Source organism: Orycteropus afer, unplaced genomic scaffold, assembly GCF_000298275.1.
Source record: "Orycteropus afer afer isolate SDZICR_OR568_19922 unplaced genomic scaffold, OryAfe1.0 scaffold00029, whole genome shotgun sequence".
Taxonomy (NCBI): domain Eukaryota; kingdom Metazoa; phylum Chordata; class Mammalia; order Tubulidentata; family Orycteropodidae; genus Orycteropus; species Orycteropus afer.
Genome location: NW_006921616.1, coordinates 7,361,719 through 7,389,595, shown reverse-complemented (window position 1 = coordinate 7,389,595; position 27,877 = coordinate 7,361,719). Strand labels below are relative to the sequence as shown.

At 42.5% G+C, this 27,877-nt stretch overlaps 1 protein-coding gene across 1 annotated transcript in view; it reads left to right on the top strand.

Moving 5' to 3' along the window:
• Positions 1-27,877, top strand: part of CDH20 (cadherin 20) — a 75,764-nt gene that overhangs the window by 5,682 nt on the left and 42,205 nt on the right. The window contains exons 2-6 of the mRNA XM_007935499.2: positions 7,897-8,191; positions 8,801-8,920; positions 11,528-11,695; positions 17,195-17,382; positions 26,489-26,742. Of these exons, the coding sequence (XP_007933690.1) occupies positions 7,897-8,191; positions 8,801-8,920; positions 11,528-11,695; positions 17,195-17,382; positions 26,489-26,742 (1,025 nt within the window). The remainder of the gene's footprint in view (positions 1-7,896; positions 8,192-8,800; positions 8,921-11,527; positions 11,696-17,194; positions 17,383-26,488; positions 26,743-27,877) is intronic.

Here is a 27,877-nt window from a genome sequence, read left to right as displayed (position 1 = left end):
TGATGCTGTGGCTGGAACTCAGCAAACCATAAGTCCACCTTTTCCCAACTGGCTTCCCATTGGGATCTACTAGATCATACTAGAAGGAACCCAGGAGGCAGAATGAAGGAGGAGGAACTGGCTTCTTTCACCTTGCCAGCAGTTGATTCCACTTTCTGGATTTTTTCCCACCTCCCAGAACCAGCCTCATCACACCCCTCAGAAATACCAGCACCAGCTGGACAGCACCCTGTTCTCAGAGGTCAAGGCAGGGGAGGTTATCTTCTTTAAGTTCCTGAAGTACCAGCCCAGGTGGGAAGCACTCAGTCTTCAGCAGCCTCAGGCCCAGCCTTGAAGGACTTGTCCAAACATTTAGATTCTGAATGTCCCACTCTCTTCCCTCTGTTTCCTCAGTGGGAGAGATAGTAGCTTTGTCCTGGAGTTATTTTCTGACACCTCAGTGTTCTCTTTTAAGCCTTTTCAGTCCTCCATATTAAGTCATCTCTGTTACCATAACTCGTGTAGGTTTGGTTCCCTGACCAGATCAGGCTCTGACCCAGTTTTGTCCCTCAGAGCCCAGTTCTGGGTAAGCAAATCCTGGCTCCTGCAGAGCAAGTACTGTTCATGTCCATTAGGACCCTCCTACTGCTCTGTGCATGTTCTTTTCTTCCCACCAAGCAGGAGCTCTGGTAGCATAGTGCCTAAGGCACTGACTGCTAACCAGAAGGTTGGCGGTTCAAACCCACTAGCCACTCCTCGGAAGGAAGATGGGGCAATCCTACTTCTGTAGTGATACTGCCTCGGAAACCCAAGGAGGGGTCGCTGTGAGTCGGGGCCGACTCGACGGCACATAACAACAACAACAACAACAAGCGGGCTAAAAGGCGAATCCACAAATATGTGAAGGTGCCTTGCTAAAATGCTATGGCCCATCCGATATTCTATGTCCAAAAGTGCAGCCAGGAACCTCAGAGAGAGACTCAGAGCAGTTCAGGAGGAAGCACCTAAAGACAGAGGCCCAGCCTTCCTCAGGTCTGACTACACTCACACTTTCTTCCCTCTTTGACTGCCCAACACTGCTTTCTCTCCCTACTCAACAACTCACCTGTGTCTCTGCTGGCATTTCCAGGACAGACATTCTTTTTAAAAAATAATAGGTTTCTTCTTTAATTTCATGAAGAAAAATGATGTATCATCTAGTTAGATTAACAATATCAAACTCCAAACAAACTCACTGCCATCAAGTTGATTCTGACTCATAGCAACCCTCATTGGGCTTCCCAGGAAGTAAATCTTTACAGAAGCAGACCCTTCCCCACCCACCCACCCATTTTTCTTCTGTGGACCAACTGTTGGACACTGACCTTTTGGTTAACAGCCAAATGCCTTAACCACTACACCCCCAGAGCTCCTTAGAGTAACAAAAAAAAAAAAAAAAAAAACCTCATTGCTGTCAAGTCAGATCCAACTCATAATGATCCCTCCTTGGGTTCCCAAGGTGTTCTCTATGGAAGTAGATTGCCCAGTCTTCCTTCTGAGGAGTGGCTGGTGGGTTTGAACCACCAGCCTTCTGGTTAGCAGTCTAATGCCTTAGGCACTACACCACCAGAGCTCCCTCGAGTAACAATATCAAATAGAAGGCTGTTATTGTTAAGTGCTGTTGAGTTGATTTCAAATCATAGTGACCCCATATGACAGAACAATAACTGCCCCATAGGGTTTTCTGAGTCGCAATCAACTCGATGACATCAGGTTTTTGTTCTTTGGTTTGGGCCTAATCTTTACAGAAACAGATTGCCAGGTCTTTGCTCCCATGGGGCTGTTGGGTGGGGTCAACCGAGTCACCAACCTTTGGGAAAGGGAATCAAAGGCCAATAATCAGGAGAGTACTCCATTTTGGCTAAGACTCCTATTCTCTTGACATTACATTTCAGTCATGGATGCCTTCTAGTTTCTCTAACACATTGAGACAGTCATTTTCCTTCTGAAGAAATGAACCCCTAAACAAAGCCATGATATTTTCAATTGCTTCATATGCATGTGAAGGCTGGACAATGAATAAGGAAGACTGAAGAAGAGTTGATGTTTTGGAGTTTCCGTGTTGGTGAAGATACTGAAAGTACCATATACTGCCAGAAGAACTAACAGATCTGTCCTGGAAGAAGTGCAGCTGGAATGCTCCTTGAAGGCTAGAATGGCCAGACTTCGTCTCACCTACTTTCATCACTTTGTCAGAAGGGACCATTTCCTGGAGAGGGATATCATGTTTGGTAAAGTGGAGGGTCAATGAAAAAGGGGAAAGCCCTCAACAAGATGGATTGACACAGTGGCTGCAATGATGGGCTCAGGTATTGCAAGGACTATGAGCCTGGCTCAGGACTAGACAGTGTTTTGTTCTGTTGTACATAAGGTTTCTATGAGTCAGAACTCACTGGGCGGCACCTAACAACAACAACAACGAAGTGACCAGTGGTAGCTTCCCCTAAAACAAGCAGATTGATCTAAGAAGAACTGGTGGTGTAGTTCCTAAGACATGTGACTGCTAACCAGAAGGCTGGCAGTTCAAACCCACCAGCCACTCCTTGGAACGAAGACTGGGCATTCTACTTCAGTAGAGATACCACCCCCGAAACCCAAGGAGGGGTCACTATGAGTCTAATCAACTCGATGGCAATGAGTTTGTTTTTTTTGTTTTTAGGGTCAGTGAAAAATCGTTAGCAGGGACAAGATACTCATCCTAAGCTTAATCTTCAGTTAGTGGACACAGAACTCAAACACAGAACCAAGCAGAAAGTGGGAGCCTTACTAAGAAGTCCACCGACAAAGGTGGCCAGAAGCAGCTAAAGCAGGGGTTTTCAGCCACATTTTGTGCTGGGTCCGTACTCCCAGGAGGAGCACTGCCAAGAGAATGTGGACATTGTGTGAATCTAAACACAGACAGGCTATCTGCTGCTGCCTGCACCTGCACAAAATGGTGCACACTTTCTCAGGAACTTCAGTTATGACCAAGTTTTTTTATCCTTGGAGATAATGGAATTTTGTGAGAATTAGAAATTTCTGACAGTGAAAGGTAAGAGTTAAATTGCCCTTGGTGACTTAAATGTCCACCCTTTCTAGAGATCGGTTTTCATAGTGCAAGAGGAAGGAGAAAGAAGGGGACTTTATAAAGTGGAGGAGAGGACAAGGAAGGAGAGATTGGAGACTGAGAGAAAGAAAGATGTAGAGACTAAAGCTTGTAGCCATTGGCATCTCCTTCTGGGTCCCCGTAGAAGAAACAAGGCTACAATAGAATGAATGCAAGGTTGGGGATTCTTCATAGAGTCTGGTAACTAAGGTAAGGAGCCTGGGTGAAGCAAGCTGTTCACGATAGTCTGCCAGCTTAAAGGCTGTTGGATGGAACCAGCCAGCAAGGCAGAAAGGCCTAGAGAACTGGTTCTGTGAAATAATGGCTATGAAAACCCTACAGGCAGTTCTACTCAGAGCCACAGGATCACCATGAGTCAGGGGCCAACTCAATGAGGCTAACAACTACCACAAAGGGTATTTAGAACATAGCAGGGATGAAAACTGAGTGGGACCTGCTTCCATCCCCTCCAAGTCAAGACCTGTGAGCTGCTTGTGGTATGAGACCCAGACTGGTTACTGCCCAGTAATAGGGGATGAACTGGAGGAGGCGCTTCCCTGGTGTGCCACTTCCCTGCCACACCAGCCACTCAGTGAGGTGAGGGTGGGGAGGAAGGAGGACGAGAACCTTATGGAAACAGAGGTGCATGATGCACTGGGGGTCCAATCCAACCAGAGTGTGAGCAGCAGACCCTGGGCCACCCCAGGGACGAGGGAACCAGCGATGTCCGGTTCTCAGCAATCAGCAATTATTCTTCCTCCCTGGGGAGAGTGGGGCATGGTGCAGAGAAAGTGGAGAGTGGAGAGGCGGCTCAGCTCCTCTAAGGAAAATGAGGAGAAGGGAGTAAGGGCCTCTTGTCACCAGCGATTTTGCTTCCACTCTTGCGTGCCCTCCTTCAACCTCTGTCTTCTGTTCCCTCTCATGACATTCTGGGCTGCCTGTAGGTATATGGTCACTCTCTAAAGGAAACTACAGGTAAGTTCAATTTAATTAGCCACCATAACTTCCTTATTGCCTGGGTCCCTTCCCTTCTCTTCCATCCCCTTCCTTCTATTCTCCTCCCCTCCACTCCCCTCCTCTCCTTTTCTCACTCAGTGCTTACCCAAAAGATACCTGCCTGCTCATTGAAACAAAGGTAACATGATATCATAAAAACCTTTCTCCCTAATGTTGCACCATTCTTTCAACAAAATTTATTGAGCACTTACTATATGTGAGGACCACCTGAAGACTGTCACCTGTCTTCACAGAACACAGTCTAGAGATCTCCTCAAATTCTTCTCCCAGTCAGATGTCAGTAAAGACAGTGGATGGGAGATTCAAACCCAGACTCACAGACATCACCAGCTGGGTGGGGGCTCAGGCTCCAGGATTTCACCTTGAGCAGCGCTGATGGTTCAGGGGTTAAGCGCCTGACTACTATCTGAAAGGTTGGCCGTTTGAACGCACCAGCCTCTCTGCAGAATAAAGATGTGGCAGTCTGATTCCATAAAGATTACAGCCCAGGACACCCTGTGGGATAGAATCGACTCCACGGACTTTGTTTGTCTGTCTGTCTGTCTCAGTTGAGTATTTAACACTCTCCACAGGCAGACCACTTACACTTGGCCTTGATGGTCACAAGTATGCTTAATTTTTTGGAGACTCATAAGACAAAACTTTTTAGTTGATGGACATTGTTATTGTGGGCCATCCAGTCAATTCTAACTCCTAGTGACACTCTATGACAGAGTAGAATTGCCCGAGAGTTTCCTAGGCTGTAATCTTTACAGAAGCAGACTGTCACAGCTTTCTCCTGTGGAACTACAGCTGGGTTTGAACCACTGGCCTTTTGGTTTGCAGCAGAGAGCTTTAACCATTGTACCATCAGGGTTCCCTAGCTGATGAATAGAACTCATCATGGACCTGGGTGCTTCTTATGTCAGCGTCCATTCTTTTCCCCTAGATAATTTGCCATAGCCTACAGGCAGCTATTTCATTCAAAGTCAAGTCCTATGCCATATGCCTCTAAATTACATACATAAAATACGTGTGTGTGTGTGTGTGTGTGCCCAGGAAAACCTGCAAAAATGACAACCTGTGTAAGGCAGAAATCTGTCAGAGAAGGAAAATTCAAATATTTTCCATACAAATGAGCACTAGAAAAGTAGCAACTGCACCTGTCAAAGGCAGAAAACTTGTGAGACCCAAAAAATAAGGCAGTCCCTTCAAGTTCTGGCTCTCATAGTTTTCACAGTACACACACACACACACGCACATATATATACACACACATATACATATATATAATATACACAGGCATGTATACTACATGATACACACACGTGTTTTTCATCAATTCACACATATATACTACATACATGTGTTTTTAATTAACACACATACATACATATATACTACATGTGCACACACGCACATACGTGTTGGGGTTTTTAATTTAAAAAAAGACCTTGTGTTCCCTCTCCACCCCCTCCCAGTGGAACACAGTTCCCAGTGGAGGGAATCTGCACTCCTACAGCCAGGATCAGAAGTGGCTTTCTATTCTCACAATAAGAGCTGGTACCTCTGCATTTTTAATACATAAAGAGAAAATGTGAAATGTAGGGAAAAAGTAATACTGTCCATGGCCTGAGGAAATGTGGGAACTTCATATTCTAACAGAATTCTTTAAGCAGGAAAAGTCCACAGCTACGTTCTCCGTGTTCCTCTCGTAGTTCTTCTCTACAGAAGACACACCTGAGTTCCTCTAGGCAGCAAAGTCACTGCCTGTGGGATGGGACCACAAGTCAGTCTGATATCAGCTCAACACTGACCACAACCTCCACCCCAGCCCCAGCCTCGTCTGAGGACATTATGACTGTATTTTCTGGTGTCTCCTTGATGCCCTTGCTATTGAATCCTCCTGGACGCACTGCCAACAATGCCTGTTGCTCTCTGTAGCATCTACCTTTGGACAACACATCATAAGGCAGCAGGCAGTTTTTCCCTCCTCTGCTACATCACTGAAAGTTTGAAGGGAGCAGAGAAGAGCAGGTGTATTAACCCCCTCCTCTGCAGGCACGTACATCATCATCACAATCAGCCCCATTTATAGAGCTGCCATTATGGGAAAGACACTCAGTGCTCAGTGTTTTACATACATTAATCTCTAATGATCACAACCCTTCAATAGAAGGATGGGCATTGTTCTCCACAGTCAGAATAAGAGGAAATGGAGGGCTGTAAATGTTAAAGAATTTGTCAAGGACACTCAATTTGTGTTCTGGGCAGTTATATTTTGCTTTCTGGCCTAATACCGATTGTCTTTTTATAAACTAATCTCATGAACTTGTTTCCTAAACCATGCAAGAGTTAGTGGTGGCTGCCTAAATTAACTCTTTTGTTGTTGCCCCTTTGGAAAGAGACTGTGAATCTATAGGATAGCACAACATGGCAGCGTCCTTCCCATGCACACACACTGTCCATAATTCCAGATGTAGACATATGCTTATGGGCTTAGCAAAAAATGGCATCCCTGGACTCTTTTCTCGCCATTACAAAGTGATCTGGGGACACAAAGAGTTGGAGAGGGCATATGAAAGCAGCTTCCATATTTATATTTGAATGATTCAGTTATGAGCCCTGCAACTGGTCCCACCAGAAGGAGAGTCAATGATAGCAAAGAATACCAGCACCTGAGACGTAACCACTGAGTCCTACTGAATGCAAGCCTGGAGCTGCGCTCACAGAATGCGAGAACTGCAAGAGCCCTGGGAGTCCGTTAGTATTTCCAGTCTGGTGGCCTTCACCTGCCATGAATTCCTTCATCAGTTTCGCAGCCAACTTGAGTCTTGGTTTCTTAAACTCCTAAACTTATTTTACAATGAATGCTTTTTAATTTTGTAATGTTTAGGCTTGTTCATTGTTTTTATCTGGACCATTATATGGTATCTATTGTTATGATCACAAGGTGCTCTGATGGTGTAGTGGTTAAGGCATTTGGCTGCTAACCAAAAGGTCAGTGGTTCAAACCAGTGGCAGCTCTTTGGAAGAAAGATGAGGCAGTCTGCTTCCATAAAGATTTACAGCCTTAGGAACCCAGTGGGGTTTGCTATGAGTCAGAATCGACTCTGTGGCAGTGGTTTTGGATTAGCATTATTATTATTGTTGTCAGCAGAAATGTTTATGAAGAAAGGCTGTCCCCTACTCATTAAATGTGTTCCTGCATCTTGTCCGGTAGCTACATTTTCCAGGACTTCCATTGCATGTACTTCTGAGGGAGAGGAACTTTGAAAAATAGTAGGAAGTTCAGGATGCCGAATGTGATATGCTTAAAGCACTCAGCTGCTAACCCAAAGGTTGGCAGCTCGAACCCACCAGCTGCTCTGTGGGAGAAAAATATGGCAGTCTGCTTCCGTGAAGATTTACAGCACTGGACACCCTATAATGCTTCCATATGGCAGTTCGACTCTATCCTATAGGCTCACTCTAGGTCAGAATCGACTCAATGGCAGTGGGGTTTTTTAGTTATTCATCAACTTACGTTTGTTCTATGATACAATCATGGTCAATTCATGTTAGTTCTTTGTAGATAGACTTTGTAAACATTTGATTAGGAAAAAAAAAATTCTTCCATGAACAGATATATGTTTGGTTATATATACATATTACCACCAAAAATAGAAGAAATTTTAATTTAAAAAAAAAAGTCTTCATATTTGAAGGGAAGCCCTAAGTTTGGGCCAAAGTAAAAATCTATTTTCTTCCTGTAGATGTTCATATCCATAAACAAGATTTTGTGCTTTGTCGCCCAGCTTCATTCAGACATGGACAGAGGAGACGGCTCCATCAAATACATCCTCTCCGGAGAAGGCGCCGGCATTGTGTTTACTATAGACGACACCACGGGGGACATCCATGCCATTCAGAGGCTCGACCGGGAGGAAAGGGCCCAGTACACTTTAAGAGCTCAAGCCCTAGACCGGCGAACAGGCAGGCCCATGGAGCCAGAGTCCGAGTTCATCATCAAAATCCAAGACATCAATGACAATGAGCCCAAGTTCCTGGACGGACCTTATGTTGCCGCTGTGCCAGAAATGTCGCCAGTGGGTAAGGCGGTGAGGAACGGATCCTCACACACCACATTTGCTGTACAGCAGGCCCTCCTACAGACATAGATGTAGATGTGGGTATAAGTATCTATGCAGACCAGAGCGTGTGTCCAACAGCTCCCGGAGCATAAAACTGAACCATGAATGACAGCCAAGTCCTTAGGCAGGAAGCTCCCTACACATTGGAAATGAGCCTACTATTGTTATTCAGTTCTAATTCTTGCAAAGCAAAACAAAACAAATGATAGATGGACAGATAGGCAAACAGGTAGATAGATAGTAGACAAATAATAGATAGCTAGACAGACAGACAAATGGCAAACAGTCATGTTTGATTCCTAAGAGAGAAGCATTTTGGTATTATCAAAAGGGCAGTGATGAGCCCAGAGGCTGTGTGTCCTCACTAGTTACTAAGAACTAATGAAAACACAAATAACTCATGCCCCCCAGGCAGGTACAGGGCAGACATGTGGCAGCCTGATGTAGAAGGGGGCCGCCTGGCAAAGCCTAACCAAACTCTTGCAGGTGCTTTCAGATTGGCCCTGTAGGATTTCACCCAGCCTTCAGCGATTCAACCTCAGTAGGTCTCCCCATCTCTCTTTCTCAGGTACCTCGGTTATCCAGGTGACAGCCACAGACGCTGATGACCCCACCTACGGCAACAGTGCCCGGGTGGTGTACAGCATCCTCCAAGGCCAGCCGTACTTCTCTGTGGACTCCAAAACAGGTATCTGACATGGCGGTCAGAGCTGTTTGTTCCCTAGTCATTTCTAACTGCTCCGTGTGACAGGCTTCAGGTCTCCTTTTCAAGGACTCTCCAGGGAGTGAATTACCAGAGAAGATTGTTACAAGCTTTAGGATTAAGAAAGTAAACCAGCACTCCCCTGGTGGAGAGGCCAAAAGACCCCCTACCCAACAGCATCTCCTCACTCACCTTCCTAATTCCCATGGCGCTCTTCATTCCCTGAGATAAACTCTAAGAAGACTTGAGTGGATCAACACGCTAACCTGGACATGCCACATAACTAATATCATTGGTTTAGGAACTAGAAAGATCCTTAGGGGAATCATCCAGTCTGTTATCATTATTTAATGGATAAGGAAAGAGAGATTGAGACCTAATGATGTTCATCTCATTGTAACCATGGCCCCTGACACATGGTCTGACGTGCTTCCCACTGAACACCCCGTACTGACAGAGAATAAGGCCAGGGCGGATGGTTGCAGGGCAGCAGGGCATGTGGCCCCAAGCAGGCCCTGAGTGGGGGCTTTTACGGGGAGGGCAGGTAGATGTGCCATGGGAGTGATGATAGTCCTGTGTATTCCACAAGTCCACAAGGTTGTTGGGAGGATCATGGAAGCATTTTAAAAGGAGGAAGGAGAGCAGGCAGAGAGCTGGGAGGGTCTTCCTGGGTCAGGAGCAATGTAACAGGAAGGGACAGACGAAGAGAAATCTTTCTGGTTTACCCAGGAGCTTGGCTGAAAGAACTTGTGTGTTTTCTCTGTAGCCCGTGTGTAGAACAAAGGGTCAACATGCTCAGCCACCAGTCCAAAAGTTGGTGACTAGAGTCTACGGGGAAGCACCTGTGAAGAAAGGCCTGGTCATCTATTTCCGAAAAACCACAACCATGGAAAACCCTACATGGCACAATTCTGCTCTGACTCAAGTGGAGTCGCCAAGAGTCACAGTGACTTGATGGCAACTGGTTTTTATGTTTCGTCCACGAAGGAGTCTCCTTAATACTTTCGAGTTGGGTGCACCATTATTTGTCTTTATTGTCTTGCAAGCGTGCCCTCCTTTCTCTTTTCAAAATGCTTTAGTGATCCGCCCAACAATCTTGCAAACTACAGGAAGCCTCACTGCTCCCATGTCACATACGGGAAACCTGATGAGATCTAAGAGTAATTCAGTAAGCACTTGAATGAAGAAACTTACAGCCACGGAGGTGAAGGCAGTCAGGAACGTGGAAAGTCATGCCTTTGTTTGAAAGGCGAAAAAATACATTTCTATTATCAGCAACATGATAGAGTTTGTTTTAGTTATTATTTTCCAGAAGTCCTAAGGGAAACCAGGCTTTCAGAAAATTATGTCGTAAAAGTACAAAGCAAAGGAGTGAAAATTAGTAGGGTGAAGGAAAAAGATGGTAGTTAGGGCCTTCTGTAAAGCAGGAACTTTCCCAGTTCTGCAAACGAGGGAAGAATAAGGGGTGCCCACAGGGAGGAACATGCAGGCAGGAGGAGGGTATTGTGTCTTTCATAGACTAAGAAGAATCTTACATTTTGTTGACTGCTCCCAGGAGGCATGGATAGTGTTGAGGTCAAAAATGCGTGAAGCTATAGTTATTGCTGTATGCCCCTGTGGCCAATACAAAAAAGCAAAGTTGCATATTTCCCTTTATCATGTTATTACTATAATGCAATACATGCATTACAGGAGCAACTGGAGATAGGTGGTGTTCCCAGTCCCTTTCCTTTCCATGCAAAAGGTCTAAGTAGTCAATCAGTCAGGCTTTTAATCCTCACTTGGAGTTTTAGACTTGAGGCAATCTTTCTAAGTTGAAGGGTTAAAGGGGAGAGAAAATATCCTTGGCAGGATCAAAACAACACATTTGAATGGATTTTGATTTAGACCCCTCTTCTTGAATGAACCGGTATCATCGCACGGGGGTGCTGCTCCTTACTGTTCGGGAAAGTGCATCCCGTAGGCGTGTTAAAAACAAACTAGGCGCTGGATTTCTTTGATGCTCACGGGGTTCTGTGGAGCACGGAGGTAAGCCGGACGTAACAAAACAGAGTGAAGACAGGACAAAGGAAATCCAATCAGGATTGCACCCCTGTTGATAGGTACGGAGGGTGCAAAAATAAAGTAGAACAGGAGTGAATTGCGTCCAAAAGGATCACTCATGCTATAAGGGCTCTGGGGACCGAGAAAGACAGAGCAGAAGGGGATTATCTGAAATCACACATGTGTAGACGCGTGAGGCTTTGTTTTCAGAACCCAAAGCCCCTTTTCTTTGGTGAGTCCCAGCAGCCTGAGCTCGCCCTGGACCGGCGTCCCCAGGTCTGTAGGAGAACCACTGCTGCCACCTCCTGGTCTCGGTCAGTACTGCTGCCGGAGAAAATGTGCCCGCTGAGCGCTTCCCGCGGGGACCCTGCTTAACTCACCGTTTCTTTGCAGCGGGGAGTCTGGCCTCAGGTTTCCTAAAACACAGGAGACTGGCGTCTCATCTCTAGACATTAACAGTGCACAAGGAGAAACCTAGAAGCCGAGCTTTTAAGAAGGGGATTGTGGGTTGGTGCTGTTTTCCAAACGGAAGTCGTTTCTGTCCGGCAGGTGTCATTAGGACGGCGCTCATGAACATGGACAGAGAGGCCAAGGAGTACTATGAAGTGATCATCCAGGCCAAGGACATGGGAGGGCAGCTGGGAGGACTGGCTGGGACCACGACAGTCAACATCACCCTCTCGGATGTCAACGACAACCCGCCGCGCTTTCCTCAGAGTGAGTACCAAGCCAGAGGGACACTCCTGTGACTGCAGGAGAGAGAAGGGCCCTCTGACTCCTCACTCAGTCCACCCTTCATGGAAACCTAACCGTTTCCCTTCTGAGCTCTGACTTTCCATGGTCTGCAAGCAGTGTCTGTAATACATCTTTTTTTTTTTTTTTTTTCATGCCACTTCCCTATGGACCTTATTTGCAGGCCCTGGGTGGTGTAGACACACTCTTCAACCCAAAGGTTGGAAGTTCAAGTTCACCCGGAAGTTCCTCACAAAGGCCTGGTGATCTACTTACAAACCACCAAAGCCATTGAGGCCCTGTGGAGCACAGTTCTACTGACACAGATGGGGTTGCCTTGGGTCTGAACCAACTTTCTGACAACTGTTAGGGAGTTGTTTTAGACATTTCTTTTTTTCCTAATCACCCAACTTCAATCCCACAGAATTAAATATTAAGGAATAAAGTTTTTCAGGGGAGGCTGAACTTTAGAGGGTCCCAAACCAATTTTTGGTTTGGCTAAGAACCAATTTTTGCCTCCTTGGGGGAAACGTCACCACTATTCATAACACATACACTTAACCTAAACCAAAGCTGTAGTTAACCCACCTGACGTCTTACCCAGTCCATTCACAGGGATGTGCTGAGCACCTGCTGTGTAAGTGCTCTGGGATGAGGGACGGGAAGATGCAAAGCCCAGCCCCTGCCTGTGAAGCTTAGAATCCACCTGGGAGCATACCTTCTAGACACAAGAAAAGTGGACCAATATTGCATGTGGCGTGCCCCCCGGATAATGCAGAGTGATGCTTTCACAGTGAACTAAGATGAATGAGGACTTCAGAGAAGGATGAGACTTCAGCAGGGGACTGAAGACAAAAAGGACTTAAATAGGCAAAAAGGAAAACATTCCAGGAGAGGGACCATTTATGCATTCCAAAAAGATGTGTTTGGGGCACCATGCTAGGCATGGAGCATTGAGCTGTGTACAGGACAAAGGGAATCCCTGCTGTCTTAGAGCTCATCCTAGTGGGAACCAGCATATCAGAAAAAAAGTCTATGTATATACATATACATATGTGTACATGCATACATATATATGTATATATATACATATGTGTGTGTCTGTGTGCACATATGCTAGACACACACACACACTCACATATGCTAGAATATCCAAAGCTTATGCATGGTACAAGGAAAGGAAGGAAAAGATTAGGCAGAAATTTATGTTCAAAGACTCCTAAAATCTAGACCTGGACCTGCTCTTTAGTGTTTCAAGCATGTTATATTTTTAATTATTTTCACTGAAATATTCTTGAGCAAGAGAGAGATATAAAGAAAGGTTAACTGGTAGCTGGGTACAGGATGGGTTGCCAGGGACAGAGACTTGAAGCAGGGCAGTCAGTTCAGAGGCTTGGAGAGTCGACAGATTTGAACTGACAACAACTGTGGAAAGGATGGAGAGTGAAGTGTCTCTCCATCTCTTGGGTGAGGGAACTGGGGAAGAGGGTGGAGTCAAAAATGACAATGGTGTTTGAAGTCTGAGGGACAGAAAAGATTGTACCACTGATAGCAATAGAAGATGCATAATGGAGCTAGCAGTGGGGAAGAAGGAAGGTCAATTCTGATTTGAATATGAAGTGACAACAGGGCAATCAGGCCGAGTGTCCTTAAGAAAGTGGGAGTATGGAGCTATGGCTGTGGAATGGGGCCCGAGAATGGAGACATCAATTTAGAAGCAGATGCCTAAAGGGAGGAGCTGAAGAAGTGACAGGAGATGACTCCCAGGTGCAAATGGACCTAGAGAAGCCAGGTTCACATACCTATGTACTAAAAACAGGAACAACCAAGCCAGACCATCAGCTCAATAACTACATTTAGAACCTGCCAGACCAAGTGAGCTCTGGTAGCATAGTGCCTAAGGCACTTGACTGCTAACCAGAAGGCTGGCGGTTCAAACCCACCAGCCACTCCTCGGAAGGAAGATGGGGCAATCTACTTCCGTAGTGATATTGCCTGGGAAACCCAAGGAGGGGTCTCTATGAGTCAGGTCCAACTCAACGGCACATAACAACAACAACAGACCCAGTGAACACAGTAGCATCACTAAGGGAGTGTGGGGGATGCGGACGGTATCAGGTGACACTGTCAGAGGGGATGCCACCAAAAGGACTGTCTATAAAATTTTTGTGCCGTGTGTCAGCAGAAATGTGTTATTTCTTTTATAAAATACCCCTGTAGTTAATTATAACAATGACAAAAAAATTTCCTAAGCCCAGCTTTCATGTATCAATATACCTACAAGACTAAAAGTCTGTGCTAGTTTACATTTGAACGTTAGAATAACGGACTCTGGTCAGAGTTGTCATTATTACTCCATTACAACGGCACTTCATCTGCACACACTGCAAGCCCTCACTGTTGTTTCTGTTGCTGCTGGTGTTTTTATAGCTGCTGATTTTGTCCAATTTTCTGGTGTTTTAGCTACAGGATTGTGGGAAGTAGAATTTATGAACCTATATCAATGAGCATGAAGTACTAATTACAGGAAGGAAGGAGACAGATCAGAACAGTCTTCAGCTCAGTTACTAATAATGTTTTAAGTAATAATATTGTAATTCAATGTAATTCAAAGATTTTACAAAACAATTTTGTTGTTAGTATTCATGTAATCGAAGAAATATTACCACTAAGCAATTTACAACTATAATTATCACACATTATTCTATAATTAACATTGATAGTGAACATCACTGAAGATTCTATATGGTCTGGTACAGGAAAAGGTCCATGGTAAGGGTGACATCAACCCTAGTGTCACCACTGAGTGGACGATGTATTTTATGCATGAAGATACAAGGAGAAGGCTCAAACGTTTACATACAAAGAGTGAAGTCCCCATGAGCTCATGAACCAAGAAAGCAGGATACTGGATAGCATTTCACAAATGGTACGAGTAAGTAGGTTACTAAGTTAACTGGCCCTGCAGGACAGAGCCTGGTGCATCATGGCACAGTGTGTCCAGTGCCATGATGGACTGGGTTTCTGTTGCTCTGCTGACCCAGTGGGTTCCATCTTAGTGCTATGTTATGTGCACTGGAGACCACATTTCTGACCACCCTTGAACTACCCTATGTGGCTTTTAAAATTTGACACTAGGCAAAATAACGATGGAGGCAAAAAGCTCAGCAGAACCAGGTCATCCCATGGCTCCTAAGCACAGGAACTTGGACGTATTGTAGGGAAGTCATGTCACACAAAGCATGGTGGCTGCATGATGGCGTCGCAAAGCATGGCAGCTGCATGATGGCATCCTATGACCCGATGACAACAGGAGTTTTAGTCTTGTCCCCCAAACCCACATTCTAACTCCACTCCACAACATACATTTGGAGGTATTGCACTTTCGAAATAGAGCAATAATGGGGAATCCAAGATGGAGTGGAAGTATGGACCATGCTGCACTGAAGACAAAATAGGAATGTGCAGAATTTAAATCTCTTTGTCTCCAAACAGTCTTTGCACATTATCTCTGCTTCCTCTAAAGCTGTCATTTGGGGAGAATTTTTTAAATTTGCTTTACCTCACCATTAAATATCTCCCATCTACTTGCTAAAACTAAATTTAGACTATCTGACTATCCTATAAACTACCTCAAACAAGCCCTTCTACCTCAGTCATCTTCTGACTCTTCATCTTCTTGCTAGGAATTTCACATTCCTTCCTTCTCACCACTGTTACCATAACTGCTCCTGGGATGTTGACAAAATGCTCTGGTAGCATAGTGGCTAAAGCACTTGACTGCTAACCAGAAGGCTGGCGGTTCAAACCCACCAGCCACTCCTCGGAAGGAGGTTGGGCAATCCTACTTCCGTAGTGATACTGCCTCGGAAACCCAAGGAGGGGTCGCTATGAGTCGGGGCCAACTCGACGGCACATAACAACAACAACAACTATTGTGCATTGAAATAGCTCAGTCACACTTAATTGAGCCAAATATAAGAGAATGTAAAGATCTTGATCAATGTCTTTCTCATATAATGTATCACATAGAGGAAACTTGTGTCGTTGTTGTTGTTATGTGCCGTCAAGTCGGACCCGACTCACAGCGACCCCTCCTTGGGTTTCCGAGGCAGTATCACTATGGAAGTAGATTGCCCAATCTTCCTTCCAAGGAGTGGCTGATGGGTTTGAACCACCAGCCTTCTGGTTAGCAGTCAAGTGCCTTAGGCACTATACCACCAGAGCTCTCTAGAGGAAACTTGTAGATTGTTGAAATGCATAACACCTAGCTTTCCTGGTGTGGAAAAGAAATGCAGGCAGATGCTTGTTTCTTTCTTTCTTTCTTCCAAAAGTTCTGCAATAACAAAGTGTAATCTATCAACTCCTTTTGAGGTGAATGGAACGAGACCATGATGTCCAAGTACCTGCCAGCTTAGCACAGATGTAGAGATTTCCTGGATTATATTTGCAAAGAACAGGTATTATTTTTTCTCTGTGCAAGGTAGGGTATTGTTAGCTGCTGGATGGATACTGCCCAGCTCTGTGAAACTCAAGCCATCAGACCCCAAACTTCCCTGTAGCTTGGAATGCATATTAGAATAAAAGAGGCCATGAACATACTGAAAATGTGAGTGGGTGATTTCTTGCTAGTCAGTCACATTATGATTGAAGGAGTAATGGTGCACGTCAAAAAGTTGGGCCCAAGAGAAGGTAAGTTAGCAAAGATATGACTTCATGAAGGTGAAATTGAAGTGCATTTAATTGTGAATTAGGTTCATCAAATGGAAAGAAGATCATTACCAGCTCTGCATCTTCCGCATGTGAGAACTTCCTGGTATTCTATTTTGGAATGAGACAGAGAAGTCTCTGGGTTGCCCATGAAAAGGAAACTGTGGGCAGCCAGTCTCAGGTACAGGGACACACTGATGGACCACACACAGAGTTGGTCAAGCCTCCTCTCTGAGGATGTCCCTCTCTATAAATCACTTGGCACCCTTAGCTTTGGGCAGGTGGACATAGAGGTGGGCACTCAGCCAGGCCATGAAGGAAAATGCAAGCATTTGACCTGTGAACAGAACACATGGACTCTGTGACCAAATGGTTTTTCAGTCTTTCTCAAAAAGAATTGGCATCTGGGGAGACATTTCAGTTCAGTAGGTAAATCAAAAAGACTAGAAAGCAAGGTGTTTCTTACCACCCTGAAAGTAGAGTCGGTGGCATGAGAGATGTTTTTGCTTTCATCCTACCCTGGTCTTTGGATGATGTTCAAGCTGTTTTGGCTTTTCCTTGTAGAACATGCAGTACAATGCTGTGACTTAGTACAGTTGGCTTAGCCTCTCTGGGTCTTGGGTCTTCATCTGAAAAACTGAACTTAAAGTGTTAATGTTTGAACCAGGAAAAAGATGTTCTGGGCAGAGCATGCCTGGCACAATGTGGATAATGACAAGGCGTGTTACACATGGACAGACTGCCAAGAACGCGTGTGCTTCCCTTTCTTCACAGAACACTATCAGATGAGTGTGTTGGAATCTGCCCCGATCAGCTCCACTGTGGGGAGAGTGTTCGCCAAGGACTTGGATGAAGGAATCAACGCAGAAATGAAGTACACTATTGTGGACGGAGATGGTGCAGGTGCTTTCGACATTAGTACGGATCCCAATTTCCAAGTCGGCATCATAACTGTGAAGAAGGTAGTCCAACTCCTTTTTCCAAATCATTTTAATGGATGCTTTGAATGTATATGAAATGCCAGAATAGGCTGTTGGACTGTTTACATGTATTGATTCACATGCTATGATAAAAAACTCTTCTGTTTTTTATTTGTTTTTTTTTTTTTAATCTCTTATTCTTTTGCTTGCATGGGAACACCAGCTCTTCCATCTTTCACAGAAAGGGCATCAGGTCATGATAAGAATATAATATAAATACGTCATTTCTTCTAGCTCACTATTTAGACACTTAAAAAACTGTTGTGACTTACTTCTCTAGTAATGTTAATGACGATCAATACTTGCGGTTGATTGACTCCCATTTTTTGCTGTAGTGTACCATAAATAAAAAGAAAGCAAGCTGTAACATTCTTTATGAATCAGTAAGTAGCATTCACGGTGGTTTTAACTGCTACTTCGAGATCCATAAAGCTAATTAGACTTGAGAAAGCATTATCCAACATAGCTGCTGAATGACTGTTATCACTTGAAACTCCTGTGATTCACAAGGTGCCAGGTTTTCTGAATATAAGCTATCATAAAGCACATATGGATGTACTCCAGCTGGGAGATAAAATTTAAAAAAAGAAATTAAGCTTTATCCTAGTAAATATATATATGATGAATTATATTAATGCAAAGATTCATTAATTTAACATTCTCTTCTATTTTGAATACATCTAATATATCTTATTTATTCGAAAATTATTTATCAAGTGTCCACTATGTGCCAGCTATTGTTCTAGGCATTAAATGGATAGAGTAAATAAAACAGCCAAAAAAATCTCTCCCTCATGGAGCTAATATTCCAATAAGGGGGAAAAGATGATAAAAACAACAAATAAGCCAATAAAGTGGGGTATTAGAACATGCAAGGACTCCAGGGGTAACATAGAAGAAAGTAAGTGAGATCCAGATAACCAAGATGACTTCAAATTTAAATTGGGTGGTTGAGATGGCCTCATAGAGACGTGGCATTTGTGCAAAGACTTAAAGGAAGTGGGAAGGTCACTGCATGGAGGTGGTAGCTTTGTAGTGCACAACCCCCAGAAGTGTCCTATAAATGACTTTTGATGAGAACTGTACTTGGCAGCCTGGAGATGTGGGAATGGGCCATGGAGATACTGTGGAAAATGTTCTGAGCAAAGGCTCTGAGGCAGGCCCTAGCCTGGTGTGCTTCAAGAACAGCAAGGAACCTTAGAAGATTGAGTGGAGCAGAAACTAGGAGATGAGATCAGAAAAGTAATGAGATCATATAGAACTATATAGGCTGATGTAAGGATTTGGCTTTTACTCTGAATAGTGTAGGAAATCACTGAAGTTTTTTTTTTTTTTTTTTTTTTTTTTTAAAAACAGATCTGTAACATGACAGGACTTTCACTTTATAGTAATTATTCCATAGCCTCTTTTGAAGGAGCCCTGGTGGCATAGTGAATAAGGCATTTGGCTGCTAACCAGATCAGCAGTTCAAACCCACCAGTTGGTCTACAAAAGGAAGATAGGGCAATCTAATTATGCAAAGATTTATAGCCTTGGAAATCCAATGGGGGTCACTATGAGCCAGACGTGAGTTTGGCTTTGTTTTAGGCTATGTTGAGAAAAGGCCATATGGGGTCAAAAATGGAACAGAGAGACCATCAGGAAGGCCATTGCAACAGTCCTGGGAAGAGATGATTCCCTGGGTGGTGGGAATGGAGGTAGTGAGAAGTCTGTATCTGTCTTGCAAGTAGAGCCAATAGGCTTTCCTGATACAGTGGATACAGATATGAAAGAAAGATGGGCAACAACAAAGCAACAAGAAGACTGGAGTCACTACTAACTGAGTTGGGGAAGTCTACAAGTCAAGCAGGTGGTGAAGTGGCAGGTATTAGGATTCATCTCTGAACATGTTACATTTCCAATATTTATTGGCCACCAAAGAGAAGATGTGTACTGGCAGGTCCAGCGTCTGTGTTCTGGGCTGGAAATGCACATTTGGGCATAATAAGAATATAGATGGTACTTAAAGCAGATGAAGTGGAATGAGATTCCAAGACTGTGACGGTACGTAGAGAAGAGGCCAGGGAAACGAGCCCTGAGTCATCTTGACATTAGGAGGTCAGGGAGAAGAGCAAGGACAAGCAAGGAGACTGAGAAGCACGAGGAGGGAGGTGGAGAAAACGCCAGAGAAGGTGGTGTCCTGGAAGCCATGAAGAAAGTGTTTCCAAGAGAAGGGAGTCTCACCCATGATGAATGCAGCTGAAGGTCAAGGAAGAACATTGAAAACTGACCAGATGCTTTAGGAGCATGGAGGTCATTGATGACCTTGACCAAAGCAACACGGTCATAAGTTAGAACATGACACAAGCTGGTGTGTGTTTATAATAACATAATGCGGTTAGATAGAGCTGCATTAACACTGCTTTCAGATGGAAAAAGAGTCCGCCTTTATCCTGAATTTATTTACAATGGAATCAAATGCAATAGGGTGAAAGAAGAGATGCATTCAGTGTTCACCAACCAGAAATCTTTACAGCCAGCACCCAATGACCAGAAACAGTGCAATATGCTAAGATTAACTTCTGAATCATCAAAGAAATCTATATGTATATTGCAGTGTCTTATTTCCTTCTCATTCTTTAAGAATTAATAACACATGGAAGAATTATGAAAGGTGATTAAAAATAATAATACCAGATTGGTATATATGCAGAATTAAGAACACTTGTCTACTATGTGGCATGGCTCACGTTAACACAATAATCCTTTGCTTACCACGACACATAACAACAACACCATAACTGGTAACGCTAAATAAGGTAAACATCTAAACTGTGGATAATAACTGTTTCTTCAATACAAATTCCTATTAAAAAATCAAGCAATCAGAAAACAAGCCTTTTGGATTCTCAATATATTTAGCTTTATTTTCTATCTTAAGATAACATATATTAAATAATTCTAAATAATTGATTAAAAAAAAAAAAAAAAAAAAAAACTCACTGCCATTGAGTCTACTCCAACTCATAGCCTCCTCTTCCTGGTTTTCCAAGGCGGTATCACTATGGAAGTAGACTGTCCAACCTTCCTTCTGAAGAGTGGCTGGTGGGTTTGAACCACCTGGTTAGTAGTCAAATGCCTTAGGCACTATGCCACCAGAGCTCCTCCCTTACCTGAAGAGAGTGTCAAAACTGCTAAGACTGAAAACTCTGTCATTACTAAAAATATCCACATTCGATCAAAAGATATATCAGTTTTGCCAAGGTCATTTTGAATTCTCTTCTGAACTTAGGAGGTGCCAGAAAATGACATTAAGAAAGAGGTCAGTAAGTTCAGTAGATGGGCAAGTCACATCTAATAAATATTTTAGAGGCTATTGACTGCTCGATCTATACCTATGGAGTAACATTCACCCAGATGCCTGATCCACACCCATCTTCCTGGTTGGTCATTCATAATGTCAAATAAAATTGAAACAAAAGTTCTGCTTTTGATTTATCTGCCTAAGTCCTATTATTTGCCTAAAAAGTACATACTTTTTCAAAAAGAGAAACTAAGTTGAATTGATAGAATTAGGTCTTCATAAACCACACTTATTACTCCTCAGTACCCTGGGTCTTCTGTGGCTTTTAAGCAATCAATCAATTGATTTCCAGTCTCTTAAAGTAAACGCTTGACATATATAATTTTCAGAATGTTCTTTATTTCATGATGAAAAGGACATTATGCCATCTCCAGTCTTCAGCATGTCTTCCATCTTGCAATGTATAATAAGCAATTGTTGAGAGTCCATTTTTCTCTTAGAGCAGAAACAAAGCACAAAACTTCTGTATTTCATCAAATCTAAAATGTCATGAATTGTAAAACTCATCATTTTCTCATGTTATGTACCATTTAAAAAAAAATAATAACTAGCCAATTTAAATGATGCAATGCTTTCTTATTTCTGAGAGTGTTCTTATAGACACAGTTAGCACATTTGCTTCACTAAAAGTGCATTTATTCCCTGCTGTTGTTTCCATGCCATTCTGCATACACAACTTTTGTTTCAATGTCAAATCATAGTACAATATTTTTAAGACATTTTAGAGTTCAACACATGCAGAAGTCAAATGAAGTTCAACAACATGCACAGCTTTGATCAAGCATGGCCTGACAGTGAAAATGACATCCCATCTCAGTTGGGCCTAGAGCAATTGGAAGGTGTCTTCAATGGAGAAGCAACCCTATTTCCAAGATGTCAAAGTATGGGGGGGGGGGGGGAATGTGATTCTTAGAATCATTCAAGTATGATAACATAAAATCTGTATGTATAATCATTCAACTGTTACATGGTAGTATTCACATTGAAAGGCTGTTCCTGCTATTCAATGTGAAGATCCTTTTTTTTACTACCTTTTGGGTTTTAGGCCCTTGCTGGGTGACCAGAGCATAAAACTCTGACTTAGTCATCCCTTTGCTCTTGAGTTTGGTGAAGGGCACCAACACAGAAAGAAATACTTGTAATTCAAGAAAATAAAAACTATAATGGGAGTATGGCAAAGCACTATGGAAACTGAGGAGGAAATAAGTCAGCTTCAGGGAGTTGTAGGTACTCTTGTGGTCTAGTGGTTAAGGCACTTGACTGCTAAGCAAAAGGTCTGTGGTTCAAACCCACCATCCACTCCATGGAAAAAAGATGAGGCAATCTGCTTCCATAAAGAATTATAGCCTTAGAAACCCAGTGGGGTCACTAAGAGTTGGAATTGACTCAATGGCAATGAGTTTGGTTTTAAGGGACATAATGGCTTTTCCTTTTGTGTGCTCCAACTCTAGAATATTTCTAGAATTTGGACCTTGGGTTCTCAGGTATTACTATGTTTTTTATTTACTAATATAGATATGGAAATAAACAATTCTTTGACATTTAAAAAATTAAATACATAAGCACAAAAACTTCCAAGAGGGAAAAGCCAAACTCATATATCAGGGGTAGATAATTGAAAACTTAGGGCCCTCGTTTTCAATTTTAATGGTGGCAGTGAAAAAGACAATAATTTTAAACAAAACAAAAATCTTAATTTGTTTAAAAAGAAATTTCTGCAACAATTGAAAACTCACGCTAGTATTTTAACAGATGGTGCTGTAATAACTGCTATGCACAAAAAATGAAATGCAATTTATACCTCACAAAAATAAACCAAAATAGATGATACACCTAAATGTAAAAACTAAAACTATAAAACTGTAAAATTTCTAGAAGGAAGCATAGGAAAAAATCTTTGTGACCCTTATTAGGCAAAAATTCCTCAGCTATGACATCAACATCCTAATCTACAAAGAAAAGTGATAAAGTTTCATCAAAATTAAGAATTTGTACTCTTCAAAAGACACTGTTAAGAGAATGAATAGACAAATCACTGACTGAAACAAAATAATTGCAATTCACATTTCTGGTAAAGGACTTGAATCTAGAATATAAAGAAACTCTTCAAGAGTTTAGATGAGAAGATGCTGAAGATCACTGTTGTTGTTGTTGTTGTTGTGTGCCACAGAGTCAGACCCGACTCATGGTGACCCCTCCTTGGGTTTCCAAGGCAGTATCACTACGGAAGTAGATTGCCCAGTCTTCCATCCGAGGAGTGCCTGGTGGGTTTGAACCGCCAGCCTTCTGGTTAGCAGTCAAGTGCCTTAGGCACTACGACACCAGAGCCATTAGGGATTAGGGAAATACAAATTAACTGCAATGAGGTACTAATTTAGATCCATTAAGAAGGCCAAAAAAATTTAAAATGACAAAAGCAAGTGCTGACAAAAATGTGGGGCAACTAGAACTCTCATACATTGCTGATGGGGATGAAAAATGGTTCAGCCACTTTGGGAAACACTTTAGAAGTCTCTTACCAAGTTAAACAAATATTTGCCCTACAATCCTGAAATCTTACTCAAGTGATTTTACTTAGTTTAAACATAACTGTTCAATTTGTGTTCTCTATTCTTAAAGAAAGAATTTTAAGAGAATAGAATATAATTTTCCAAGAAAGGTTGTTGTTGGTGATGGTGGTATTGCTGTGGTTAGATGTTGTCAAGTTGATTCGGAGTCATAACCACCCCCTATGACGGAACAGAACTGTCCCATAGGGTTTCTAAACTGTAATCTTTAAGGGAACGGATCTCCACGTCTTTCTCCTACAGAGGCTGGGTGGATTTGCAGCCAAGTGCTTAACAATTGCACCACCAGGGCTCCTTCCAGTACTTAAGGAAAACAATTGAAGAGAATGCAATGTGCCTCTTTTTCCAGGAAACTGAAAGAACTAGATGGCCCCTGGCTACCATTACTGAACAAGTGGATCAAAGATTCTATAATCCTAATGAAAAGGAGGAAAATGAAGAACAGACTTTGAAATTCTTGTAGAGTCCAGACTTTTCAGAACCATGGGGGTTGGATGAACCCCTGAAACTATCGCCGTACAATAATTTTTAAGCCTTAAACCCAAAATATCCCCAGGCATCTTCATAAAACCAAAAAATAGTTTAGTATAACTAGTTAAGAATGGCAGTGTTGAGCAATATGCCCTTTAAAGAGCTATATAGGATCAAACTGACAGTAGCAACTTGAAAGATTAGATGGGAATCTTAGAGGCAGTGAGTTTATGTTAATCAGGGAGCAATAACTCAGCAAAGGAGGGTGAGAACTGTTACACAATGCAAAGAATGTCTTCAGTGTCATTGAGCTGAACAAGGAGAAACTGCTGAATTCGTGGATGTATATTTGCAATAACAACAGAATACAATTTTACCAAAGGAGAGGATATAATGTAACTTTTCATGGAAGATAGACAACTAGATTTAGAGAGGAAATGTAAGTAAAGTAAGTTGGTAATATCATTTCTTCAAAAATATAATTCAAGTAACAGATCTGTTTACAAAAAATCTCGTCTTTTGCTTCGGAAGTAGGGAGGCAGGCAGGCTTGTGGAGGTGGGTGCTGGTGTTGAATGGAGCAAAGAGCTAGGACGTTAGTCTGTCTGCACGTTGTGCAAGGAGCATTCCCAAAGGTGGACCTCACCTTCAGGCTGTGTGCGATGTAGGTCTTGTTTGAGCTCACAGTGCACACAAAAAAGCTCTCCAATTCTTCCATTCTTGCAGAAAGATAGGGTGTCTACAGTAGACAAGGCGAGTTTGTTAGAGTTACAAGTGAACATCTTTTAGTCTGATGAACCTAGATTTGATCTGTGACTCCACTACTTACTAGCTAGTGTGATCTTAAATAACTTCTCTTTCTAAGCTGCTTTTCCTCAACTCTTATAAAGATAACTGGAATGATGGATGTAAGCTAGCATTATGCCTGGCATTAAATAAATGCCAATTAAATGCCATTAAATAAATGCCAAATACAAGTAGTAACCAAATAACAACAAAAAAATTGTTAAAATTTTCAAATAATAAATTTAGTTAAAGTAATTCCTACTTCTGTTTCCTTCTAAAAAGCACAGTGGTTACTTCAATGGACACACACCTATTTCTAAATGAAACATGCTGATATCCATCATGTTTCATGAAAAAAAAAAAAAAGACCAAGTGAATGTTTAGCTGGAAACATTGTCATAAAGGTGTTGCCATGTGACTTTTAAGCTTTAGTGTAATTGCTTTGCTATCTGCTGTAATTATTTCATGACTTCTTTTATTTTTTTCATTATTGAGAATGGTTTGAAGTATTTGTTGCATAAAACATTTCAACATTTTTATCAACTTTTAAGAAAATTGATTATTCTTAAGAAATAGTATTTACACTCACTTTCATCCCTAAAGTGCTATATTTATCTTGAAATAAAACATTCTTGAAGGTAAAGATAGGTCAAAAAAGAAAACAACCAAAACAAATGTATTTTAGGATGGACTTTTAGACAAAGTTAAAGTCGAAGATCTCTGGATACAGCATTAAACAACCTAGACCAGTCTTCCAACCGAGACACTATGTAGCCATGTAGCTCAGCCAAGTCTTCCCAGCTCTTAGAGTCTCAGTTTCTTCAACTGTGAAATGAGGTACTGAATTAGGTTTTGAAAAAGGATTATCACTGATAAGCCTAAATACTCAGAAATATTGACCTAACACAGTGTCATGAGAACTCTAATGACGTGCTATGATAGTTCTTTGGAAAGCTGCACCATTCCCTTTGTCCTTGAGAAGAAATCGTTTTTAAAGGAAGGAAACAGGCATTCATGACAATTCATTTCTAAATAACCTGGCAAGGCCAGTCTTTTAAACAGAAAGAACTCAAATGAAGAGAAGAGACTCTAAAGATGGGATAGGAAAGTAGCAAAGGGAAGAAGTGGTTACTTTTTCCCCTTATATACATACAAGGAAGGTTGCGTGGATATTCTGGAATGGAGCTAGAAGTCACCTTTAATTGTCACAACATCTTTTCCAATGCTCAGGCTTCTCTCAAGATAAGCTGGACAACTGCCCCAGTTTGCTTGGAACTGAAGATGTTTCCGTGAAATAAGACTGCCAGTTTGAAAAGTGGGACAGTCTCAGGCAAACGAGGATCCGGATGGAGGGATTTCATGGGAAGGAGCTCTGGTGGCATAGCACCTAAAGCATTTGACTGCTGACTGGAAGGTTCATGGTTCAAACCTACCAGCCACTCTGCAGAAGAAAGACTGAGCAATCTACTTCCATAAAGATCTACCACCTTGGAAATACATTGGGGGTCACTATGAGTCAGAATCGACTCGGTGGCAGTGAGTGTGGTTTTTTTTTTTTTGGTTCATCTATCTATCTATCTATCTAGATACAGATATAGATATATAAAAAGGTCATGCTGATCAAAGAATAGACAAGTTAAAGCCAAGTTTGCCAGGGTGCAATGGCTTTTTGAATCATCAAACTAGATTTCTTAACTCTCTCTAAAGCGTCTAGCATCTCCTTATCTTCCTTATCAAGGTGTTGAAACTGACATTAATACCAAGAGCTATGGGACAAGAGAAAAATTGCCCCTGTGGTTCCTTTACCTCTTTTCCAGCATTCTAATGTATTCGGGAATCTTCCAGTTGGCCAGCACGTTGCCGTCCTTTAGAAGTGTGCCATATATGACAGTGGTTAATCAGTTTTCCTATCATTATTTTCAGCCCCTGAGTTTCGAAAGCAAGAAAAGCTACACCTTAAAAGTGGAGGGAGCCAACCCTCACCTGGAGATGCGTTTCCTGAACCTGGGCCCGTTTCAGGACACGACGACAGTGCACATCAGTGTGGAAGACGTGGATGAGCCTCCGGTGTTTGAACCTGCCTTTTACTTTGTGGAGGTTCCTGAGGATGTGGCCATTGGAACCACCATACAGATCATTTCTGCCAAGGATCCAGATGTGACCAACAACTCAATCAGGTTTTTACACAGAACTCACCTTTCCTTGCATCTTGGAATCTTCCCTTCCCTTGTGCATACAGGCAAACATCGATGGCTTTTGTGCCTTCCTTTCCTATCTCTTCTTTGGATAGGCTTCTCTTTCTTTGAGTTTTTTCTGTTTAAACATGGTTTTGCCATGTTATGTAGAAGTGATCTGTCATTATTCCTGCAACTCACTCTCAATGGTTTCAGCAAACACACACACACACACACACACACACGCTTTAGTTCTCAGTCTCAGCGCTACTGGTACATTGGCCTAGAAAATTCTTTGCTATGGGGGCTGTCCTGTGTATTGTGGGATGTTTTACAGCATCTATGACTTTTTCCCACTAAATACCACTAACACCCCCTGAGTTGTGACCAGATAAAATGTCTCCATATATTACCACCATGTCCCCAAGGGTTGCCAAATTCACCCCTGGTTGGGAAGCACCACATTACCTAATTAATGTGAAAATATTAAGCATTGTTGAATCTTAGTGGTGAATATAAAGCTGATGATCATTGTGCCCTCTTTCAACTTTTATGAACCTTTGTCATTTTTTACTTAAAAAAAAAAAAAGTGGGACAAAACAACATGACCACACCAGAGGAAGAATAGACATAGGAACTATTCCTGGCGTCAGTGGCTCTGATGCCGTGCAGACTGGCCAGAGAGGACTTTGTGCTTTGATTCCACATGTCCATCTCTCCAAGGAGTGTTTTGAACTTGAAGATTCCGACCAACATGTTTCTCCCTCAAGAGGGGGAGGGGAACTGCTCTTACAACCATGGCCATTTCCCATCAATTCTGGAACCGAAGTGCGAACAGCTGGTGGACAGGTTGACACCTCAACCTTCCACAGTCACTGCCAAGCTTCTGAAGCTTGACACAAAAGAACAGGATTCCAAGCCGTTTGAGGCCATCTGTCACATTAATTGATGAAAGCCACACAGTAAAAGGAAGCTGGGGCTTTAGTGTAGATAACACACTTTACACATACCCCAATCTATCAAATGCTCTTTTCTGTCAACGGGCTACTTCCCTCACTGGTGCTATTTTGCATTTAATGAAAATGTGCTTTTGCAGTTTAACAAGGATGGTACTCTCCAGAGAATATCTATACTACAG